Source organism: Nothoprocta perdicaria, unplaced genomic scaffold (assembly GCF_003342845.1).
Source record: "Nothoprocta perdicaria isolate Ctin4 unplaced genomic scaffold, notPer1 scaffold_96, whole genome shotgun sequence".
NCBI classification, from domain to species: domain Eukaryota; kingdom Metazoa; phylum Chordata; class Aves; order Tinamiformes; family Tinamidae; genus Nothoprocta; species Nothoprocta perdicaria.
Genome location: NW_020456265.1, coordinates 2,698,608 through 2,707,952, shown reverse-complemented (window position 1 = coordinate 2,707,952; position 9,345 = coordinate 2,698,608). Strand labels below are relative to the sequence as shown.

The 9,345-nt window shown below is 39.6% G+C and overlaps 1 protein-coding gene across 1 annotated transcript in view; it reads left to right on the top strand.

Moving 5' to 3' along the window:
* The first annotated feature begins 547 nt into the window (after positions 1–547).
* The window catches only part of LOC112959090 (histone H4 transcription factor-like), a 16,586-nt gene continuing 7,788 nt past the window's right edge, over positions 548–9,345 (top strand). Inside the window, exons 1-4 of the mRNA XM_026053042.1 lie at positions 548–607; positions 1,083–1,294; positions 2,518–2,741; positions 7,431–7,542. Coding sequence (XP_025908827.1) covers positions 1,144–1,294; positions 2,518–2,741; positions 7,431–7,542 — 487 coding nt within the window. The 5' untranslated portion in view covers positions 548–607; positions 1,083–1,143. The remainder of the gene's footprint in view (positions 608–1,082; positions 1,295–2,517; positions 2,742–7,430; positions 7,543–9,345) is intronic.

Genomic DNA, 9,345 nt, shown 5'->3' with positions numbered 1-9,345 from the left:
ACATGTGGCGTAACAGGTACTATCCTCACTTTGCAGCACATGCCTTYAGGGATGCCTGTGTTGCTGGCTTGCGGGTAATAAAAAAGGGCTGGCAGAATAAAGCAGTTACAGCAGCTTAGCTATTGAGCAGTTACAAGGTGAGGAAAGTACGGCTTGCCATCTGAGACGCCCAGTTCTTCTAGAACTTTCCGGTAATTAACCTGTTTGGTGGGAGATTGCATCGTAGCGCAGTGTTTTTGCTAGCCTAGATAGCTTTTCTGCTAAGTACAGAAGTTTTGCCAGTTCAGTTGCATGCGTTCCCGTTTGCACAGTGCTGCTGTAACCAGTGTTATGTCAGTGCCCGGCTTGTAATTAACAGAATCAGTAAATGCACTAGTGAAGACGCAGTTGTACTTTCATAGTGATGCTCCAGGCTGTTGGACAGAGTTTGTCTCTGAGATCTGTGTGTGTTGATGAGAAAAATACAAACCTCCTCCCAGTTGCTTGTTACCATCTTCTTTGTAGAGTCTGCGACTGCTGATGGAGATCCATTAGCTTTTCCACTTGGAGGCTGCTTAAATTTTCAAAATTAATACAGATTCCTGACAACAGGGCAAGTTAGGGGATGGTAAGCAGCTAAACTGGCAGATCTTTGAAAGTGGTAAGGAAGAAGAGCAGGGTGGGAAACAGCTGACAACAGCACGATAGTTCGTAAGAAAATTTCCTACTGACTTATCTACCCAAATCATGAGGAATGTATCCCCTTTTCAGCAGGAGCCTGTGCTCATGTCAGATTAATAMCTGTGGCCTTGCACTCTTGGTAATGATGCTTTGGTTTTCTATGTGGAAAGAGGTTTTACAGTCCTGCCCTAGGTTTAAATTGTAACCAATGCACCCTCAGTAGGTGTTTGAGATGGTGATCAGAGAACTCTTAGTGTGCAGTTGTCATGAAAATGTTGCAACTTGTGAGTTCTCGCAAACTGTTATACTTTGCAAAATAGGGACTTAGATTGCTTTTAAAAAAACATAATTAAAAAAAAAAAGTTAATGTAACACAGGAGCCTGTGATCTTAACTGCTTGCTTTCTTTTTTTTTTTTTTTAGGAAATTACAGAAATCTAATATGAAAACCAAAACTTCCCTGTACTTCTAAAGAATTTAGGCAATGGCCTCTGGAAGCAAATTTAAGAACTCTGAGTTGATATTACCATGTGAATGGGAAGAATGCTTCTTTGTAGGAAAAGGCATGGAGGAATTTTGTAATCACATTGCGGAACACTTGAAAGAGTATCTGCAGCATCCTCTGGAAAAAGCAGGTCATTTATGTCTCATGTGTCWCAGAGATTATATTGCAGTTTTGAAAATTACTTCCTAATGCAGGAGATGATATTGACTTCAGTTTTATCCACACTGCAGGTTGTCTTAGCTTTTTCCAGGCCCACATATATGAAGGCCTCAGATAAGGGTTTATATTTGCTTTCTGTTTTGCATCTGATTGTCCTTAATTTTTGTTTCTGTTGATAGGTATTACTAAAATGAAGATTGTAGAGGTAATGTCATGAGAATTTTAATGAGAGCTTTTTACATGAGATTAGGGCCTAAGTAGGTGTAATTTTCTAAAGCAAATTTTAGAAAATTACTTTTGAAAGGCAGAGTTCTTCCCTTTCAAGGAAGGTGATCAGGTGCTTAAGGACTTGAAGTTGAAAATAGCAGTTGTAGGAACCTTTACAGAGAAGCAGAAACTTTTACTGCTTGTGCAGTAACTGCCTTCCTTGCATATGTGCACTGAACGCTTCATGCCTGGTGTTGTACTTTGCATCTAATAGGCTTTAAGGTACTTAAAAGGAAAACAAAACAAAAAATTCTATTCTGCAGAAAATTATAGGCAGTCTCTGTGGATGTAATAGCAATAATAYACTACTCTTTTTAATATAGCTGTTTTGGCTCTTGTGTATCCTGCTCTTTATTCTTAACACTATAATCAAGTGTAATTACAGGTGTAGACATTTTAATTATAGGTGAATGAGTTTTAATTAAAGGTGAAAAAAATAGATTTGGACCAACATGAACAGTGTCTCCGTGACCTAACCTGGAGAGTGCCATAGTGTAAACCTAAGAAAAATACTAATTTTTACCAAAATTTCCTGTTGAATCTATGAATTATCTTTCTGCAAAAAAAGTTTTCTTTTAAGCTCTCTTAAGTATGCTAATATTGCGTACTTAAACATAAGTACTTAACAACTGAAAATCTTTTTGTTGTTGAGATTTGAAAGCTTTACCTATTGAATTATCAGTAGATAGCAAGTGAGAGAATTGCTCTCTCCATTTTCTCAGAGAAAACAAAGAGGGTTTCTCTGCTAAGATTACTTACAGATCGTGAGGTTTTGGCAAATGTAAAGTACTAATTAGCTATTGGTGGTCGCTCTGTTGTGGGGCACAGTTCCTGATTTCATGCAGTTATATAAAACATTCCCTTTCTCTCTCTCTCTCTCTCTCTCTCTCTCTCTCTCTCTCTCTCTCTCTCTCTTTTTTTTTTTAGAGCACTACCAGTGTTGGTGGAGAAGCTGCGACTTTTTGGCGAGAGATGCCAGGGAGCTGGTAATTCACGTCAATTTTCACAGTTACCACACCAAGCTGAAAGCCGTGGGCTCCCGCTTACAGGCGCTGCACCACAATCTGCCAGCGTGTTTGCAGAACCACCGTGGCCAGCATCAGGTGCCGAGGGCCCCAGAGGAGTTTGTTTGCTGCTGGGAGGACTGCAATGTAAGTGAAATATGGCAAGAAATGAATAGTTTGTTGTTGCTGTTGTTTTGCTTTGCCACTCCCCTAATTTCCCTCAGCATTCCTTAGCTTTGGCATGTGGAAAGAGAGAAGTCTCACTATTGGGAAATTTTGCTCAACCTTATCTTTAAATAGTGTTTCCCACTATCTTCATAGCCAATAGATGTTAATCATTATGGTAGCCTTCACCAAAGGTTTACACGTATTTGCATAACACACGTGAGCTTGAATTCAAGTTTTCTTGCCATTTGTGGTAATTACAGCGATCTTTTCCACAAAGATGAAACATTTATTGTATTTTAATAGCATGCATGCAAACTTTGTATTTAATAGAGAAGGTCCAGAGAGGTTTGTTATTTATTCAAAGGAAGGTGACAGAATATTCGGTATTTCCTCAGCAGTTGGAATTTTTTGTTTGTTTGTTTGTTTGTTTTCTGGCACAGGATGATATCAGACATTTGCAATAAAGCATTTATCCTTAAGTCATGTGCTGGAAAATGGCCAAGATTAGTTTCAAATGATTTGTATCTTGACCACTTTTTGGTGCCCAGTACTGGAGAAAAAAAAACCAACAATTATCCCCTTGGTTTCAGCGTTGCAATTTATATATCAAATGAGCCAAGATAATTACTAATGGCTATGTTTTTTTCAGTGTTAGCACTACCTATATAGATTTCTGCTTCTTGGATGTATTCTTTCCTGGTCAAAATTTCTTGACAGTGAGGGTGCCAGAGCCCTGGCACAGGCTGCCCAGGGAGGCTGTGGAGTCTCCTTCTCTGGAGATCTTCCMAACCCGCCTGGATGCCGCCCTGTGCCCCGTGCTCTGGGTGTCCCTGCGTGTGTAGGGGGGTGGGACTAGACGACCTCTGAGGTCCCTTCCAACCTTAAGGATTCTATGATTCTATGAAGTACTGTTATATTAATATGACATTATAGGGAAATGCTCTATCTCTCACTTTGGGCTGCAGAAATTCTGTTTTTTGGGGGGGTGTTTTTTCATGTTCAGAGAGTATTATCTTTACATCCACAGAAATGATTCTTTTTTGATGGCATTTTCATATCATCTTCTTTTGTTTAACCATTGAACAAGATAGATCTCAGATTATCTTCCTTCACTCCTTCTTTCTGTAAAAGAAGAGGCATTGTCACCTTCATTCTGTCTGGTTTACATTCTTCTTCTTTTTCTTCTTCTTTTTCTTCTTCTTCTTCTTCTTCTTCTTATATGTTATGTATGTTTTTGGTTTGAGTTAATATATCAAATGATATAACTGAAAAACAAAGTGATATTCAAGAAGGATCCAACTGAAACCAAAGTTGTAATGTGGAAAACAGAGCAAAAATTAAAATCCAAGCATTTTACACACCTCATGGACAAACGTACTTAGTAGTTTTAGTAACACTGGACTCTGAATTAAAAGCTTTGAAAAAGCAATATTTATGAAAGAGCATTCATCCTTTTTACTTCTGTGTCTCTAGGCCTTTCAGAGATGCATGGGTTATCGCCTTATGTCCTCTATTTCTTTTATGATTATGATATTGTCATATCAAACTGTGGTAAAATTAGTTTATGATAAACTAGCTCAGCTTGCTTAGTCTTTCCTCGTATGATAGATGTTCCAGTCCCTTAACCATCTTTGTCACTCTTTGCTGGACCCTCTGGAGAAGCTCCACGTCTTTCTTGTCCTGGGGAGCACACTAGAAGGCAGCAGCACTTCAGTCAGGGTTGCAGGGCAAGCGCAGCTGGGATGAGCAAGAGGGTGTGTGATGAGGCATGGAGAAGACTTGCACATGGGCTGTAAGGGAAATCACACCTGATAGAGGCACACAGGGAAAAATAGATGCATGGAAAATGAAAGTGAGATGTGAAACCAGTTTGTATGTAAGATGAAGAACGCTGATAAGAACTCAGACATGAGGGAAGAGCTAAGAAGGGTCACAGCCTGGAGAAGAGAACACTGAAAGGAGAAACTTATTAACACGTATAARTATCTCCCCTCTACATGAGGGGAGAATGTAGGGAGGATGAGGTCAAACTCTTCTCGGCGGTGGCCATTTCCATGCCAGTGAATGTCAAACTTGGGGCAGCTTCACATTGCTATTCCTCATGTCTGTCCCACTGTTAGCTTGGAATCTGTGTAATGTTTGGATAAATGCACTGAAAGAATGGAGTGATTTTTTTGGTGGGGAGAGTGGGGGGGTGGGGGAAGGTTGTAAYGGCCTATGTTTTGCAAACTTTTCCCTTGCTAGATCTACAGTTATTTCCAGTTTTCTTCTAATACTGTTTCAATTAGTAGACTGTTTATGCTACAGCATAAATTCTGTCCAGAAATAGCATGCAAATTAGGAGGTAGTCACTTTAGGTATCTCATTTATCTGTTTTGGTTGTGCATTTGAAATACCTACACTTAGTCTGATCTCTCTCTCTCTCTCTCTCTCCATCTCTCTCTCTCTTTTTTTTTTTTCTTTTTTTCCCTTTTTCCCCTTTAAGTAAAGTAAGAAATGACAAAAATCTGAGCTGGATGTTTATATGGAGAGGTAATAGCTGCTGTTGAGTCAATCTGCCAGAAACTCTTACTTCTGTGAATGGAGTCCTTTATTCATTGTGCGATTAAGCAGGGATGTTCCCTGTCCTCCTCTTTTAAAGTTAAAAGCCCAAGMATATAATAGAGAGCATTATTTAACATCTGTCAATCACACCACACAAACARTCCATAAGTTGGGATATTTTGATTATGTCTTATAGCTTATGGATGTGATATTTCTTGCAGTATTTGTATTTTAATTTATTAATGCTTATTAATTTATACTGAACAGCCCTGACTTGTGTACTGCTATGTTGTGTAAATTATTCATGAAAAAAAAAAAAAGAGTTAATCTTCCAAACTTTCCAAAGGTCAATTTAACTGAACATTGTCTTTTCAAAAACATGCTTAAAAGAGAAGAAAAATCTTCACCTCAATTGATTTCATGTTCCATTTTTTTAACTTATGCAAGTGGGCAGTTTGGGTTTTTAGAATCCTTTAGTCTGTAGCATTTTGCTAAATTATTTTTATACATGTTTTTCAAGTTCAAACCCATGTTGTGAATTTTATTAAATAAAAGAATGTTTCCCAACTCATTAGGCAGGCTAGTCTAGACCCGGAAGGTGGGGTAGGGCGCAGTGAGAGAGAAGCACTTTGAGGGCAGGGAAAGCTGCTTACCTTTCCCACCCTCCTGCAAATATGTTCCCACAGTTATGAATATAATTCTCTTTGAAAATCACCCCTGCTGCCTCGCTGAGTCCTGCGGTGCCTCCTACTGTGTCAGAGTCGGGCTCTGCAAAGGTGAGGTTACAGACTCTGGCAACAGCCCCCCAAACCTCTATTTATGTATAAAGAATTCGTCAAGAAAGTTAAAGCAAAACACTTACAGACAGTGACCTTGCATTAAAGTGTGTTTAACCTCCATATATTTACTCTCTTCAAGGAGTAAAGAAGCTTCGATCACTGTCTGGCTTAATACCTTTAGTGGATTCACCTTAATATGCCTCCATGTTTTCATATATACTAGACCTCAGATTTCTCAGATCATGTTTCAAGCCCTTCAGAGGAAATAAAGGCTTTTCTTCCCCAAGGAGCTATTGTGAAATACACTGGAATACTAATGTAAAAAGCAGCAGTTTGTATTAACTCCTCATGTGAATGCTCTCTTCTGCACAAAGAATGCTTCTKAGCAGCTTAGTTTCATCCATTCACCAAGTATACGAGGATTTGGATGATCAAACACAAATAATACTAAAGAAATACTTTTTAAAAAATTATATAATTTCCTTTAAAAATCTGTTCACATTTGAACCAGCTGTACATTATCTTCAGTGGCAGTATTAGCTTCAGGAGTTGCATTTGTTTCCACTTTCCCTCTCCAGTGTTTTGATTCTGTTTAAAGCCAGATCATTTCCCTAACTCAGTTCACTGGGCAGCCTTACAAGTGCTTGTGCTGGTGCAGCAGAGGAGGTGATGTACTCAAGTMGGTGGCTAAATTACCGGGAAGTGAGAGGAATACTTCAAATTGCCACTGATGCCAGCTTGCAGGCGAGTGCCAGCAGCAGTTGCTTGGAGAAGATGCCCTGTGCTCTCTGCTTGCGCTCCGCAGGTGTGGATTTTTGTGGAGTCATGAAGAGGCTAATTAAGGGTTAGTCCCTCTTGTCACGACACTGGAGTGTTGTGTCTGTGGCACATACTTTAATCTCATCATYGTGCAGCTTTCCCGTTGCTATAAGAATTATCTGTGATGCCCTCATACACAGCTGGGTGAACAGAAAAAGGTACAGATGAAAGGAGGGGGGAAGGTAGAAGTCCACGAAAGCAATAATCAGAAGAAATACATTTACAGACACACACTTGCCCTGACCTGAAGAATGGGTCACATTCACTGGATTGGGCTAGACAGGCTTCYAAACAACTACATGGTGAAAATAAATGCAGGACCTGATTTGTGTAGCATTGACTGCAGAAGCTTCCATATTTTTGTAAGGGGAAAAAATTCTGAGTTGGAGTCAGTTAATTAAATATGACTCAATATTCACTGGTGTTCATTAGATTTCTTAAAAGCACTTCTTTTAATTCTTTGTTCTGACAGTTGACTTCTTGCCCAAACTGTCTTGTTTTTTCCATATTTCTGTTTTGTTTTTAGGTAACATTCAATAACCCAGAGTGGTTTTATCAACATGTTGCTATTCATGCCAACGCTACTGAGAAAGAAACTATTATAGATCAGAAGAAAGTTGTCTATTGTCACTGGAAAGGTAGTTCACATACTAAGCTTCAATTTGAGAAAGTATTTCACTGTGTTGCTTCTCACAGAATTCACTTAGTGCTATATAGAGTATAGAAATGTGTGAAATAACTTCCCCAGATGTTTTTCCATCTGTCTAAAATACTGGGGAATGTCAGTACTGAACAGGGTGAGGTATCTTCATAATTCTGCCCATGGATGATGGTGTATCATGCCTGCTCAAACAGATTTTTCATTTGTGTTCTACCACTCAAGATCAGGGATATTTCCCTCACAGCAGCCGTTACTGGAGAACTAACCCTGCTTTTCTTCATCTGTTTCTTTCCTATCTAGGGAATCATAGCTATTGGCATTGCTGTTTCTCTCAGCTCTGTCGTGAGAAATAGCATTTTTATGCACTCTGTGACAAGTGCTAGCTACTTGGTGTGTTACAATTATTGTCACTGCTTCATCAAGGCTGATATTCTGCCTTTGGCTCTGTTGTAGAAGCCACATTCCTCTGGCAGTCTTTCATAGCAAGTGCCTTTATTTTGACTAAGGGCTAAAGTATGGGCTGCAATTTGAGCTGCGTGTCAGTCAGTTTCAGACCAACCAAGTGTAGGGACAGAACCTCTCAAGCAGAAAAGACTTCCTGCAGAATATAATTAGTTTGTTGGACTCTGGTTCTGGAAGAGTTGAATTCAGAACTCACTTTTAAATATGTCGGCTTGCTGTCTTATAAGAGGTATTGGCAAAGTCCTAGCTTGGTCTGAATTGTCTTTGTGAATCCCCCCAAGGCTGAGGGTTCTCAGTTTAGAGTTGCTTTTCCATATTCACTGAAATGCTGGCAGATTCCAATCAGTGGATGCAAGGTGACATCATTTTGTTCCCTTCCCTTCTCCAGATCAGGCAACAAATAAATACATTAATAATAATAATAGGTATGTTGCCTCACCTGGGAATTTGTTGGCTGGGGAACTCACTGCAGTGGCCTGGCAGCATCAAATCTGTAATCCTTAGATGAGCAAAAAATACACATCAATGTAATCATAGCTTTAGAAAATATAAACAGCAAGGAAAGGAAAGCTGAAGGGTTCTGATGGTATAGCCTAGAGAACAGAATGGAAGAAAAGGGAATGTGGAAGATGAATATGGTGTATGTTTAACAAAACAAAAAAACAAACAAAGCAAAAAGGGGTCCTGGCTATTTCACCTTTCCAGAAGGCTTGCTTTCTTCATAACCATTATTTYTATTTGCTAAGTAGAAGATGAGAGACTTATGGCTGCTCCCTCCTATGGGATACGGTAGCACATTCCTTCAGATCTATTGGAAGTTTCCTCTTGAAGAGCGCTCTTGAGCTTCCTGGAAGTCAGCACATTAACCTCCTAGGGATTTCTCCCTTATATCTTGCATATGGATAGCCACAGCTTTCTTCTGGTGCTGTTAATACTAGTTTGGTATCTATAGGACCAGGCCGTTCCTGAGGACCTGGATATTTATAGGCAAAGCTTGTTTGGTGGATAGCTGATTGCATGTGGTTAACCACTGCGTAAATGTATACGTGGAGATGGGAAACTTGAAGATTAGAAAAAAGGTCAGTGAATGGAGTCCTTCGAGATGTAAAGTTAACGTGTAATCTCCATCTCATCTGATTCGCCTGTTCCTCTAGAGATTGTGAAGACTGATGGAGGGCTCTGTTGGGGAGGCAGCAGAGATAGGACAGATGCTATCTCAGTTCTACTGTAGGAACATAGGTGTGGAGTTAACACAAAGAAAAGATGTGAGGGTGGAAAGGTTAGGAACGTGCCCTCTGCAGATTCCAAACTGGATTCT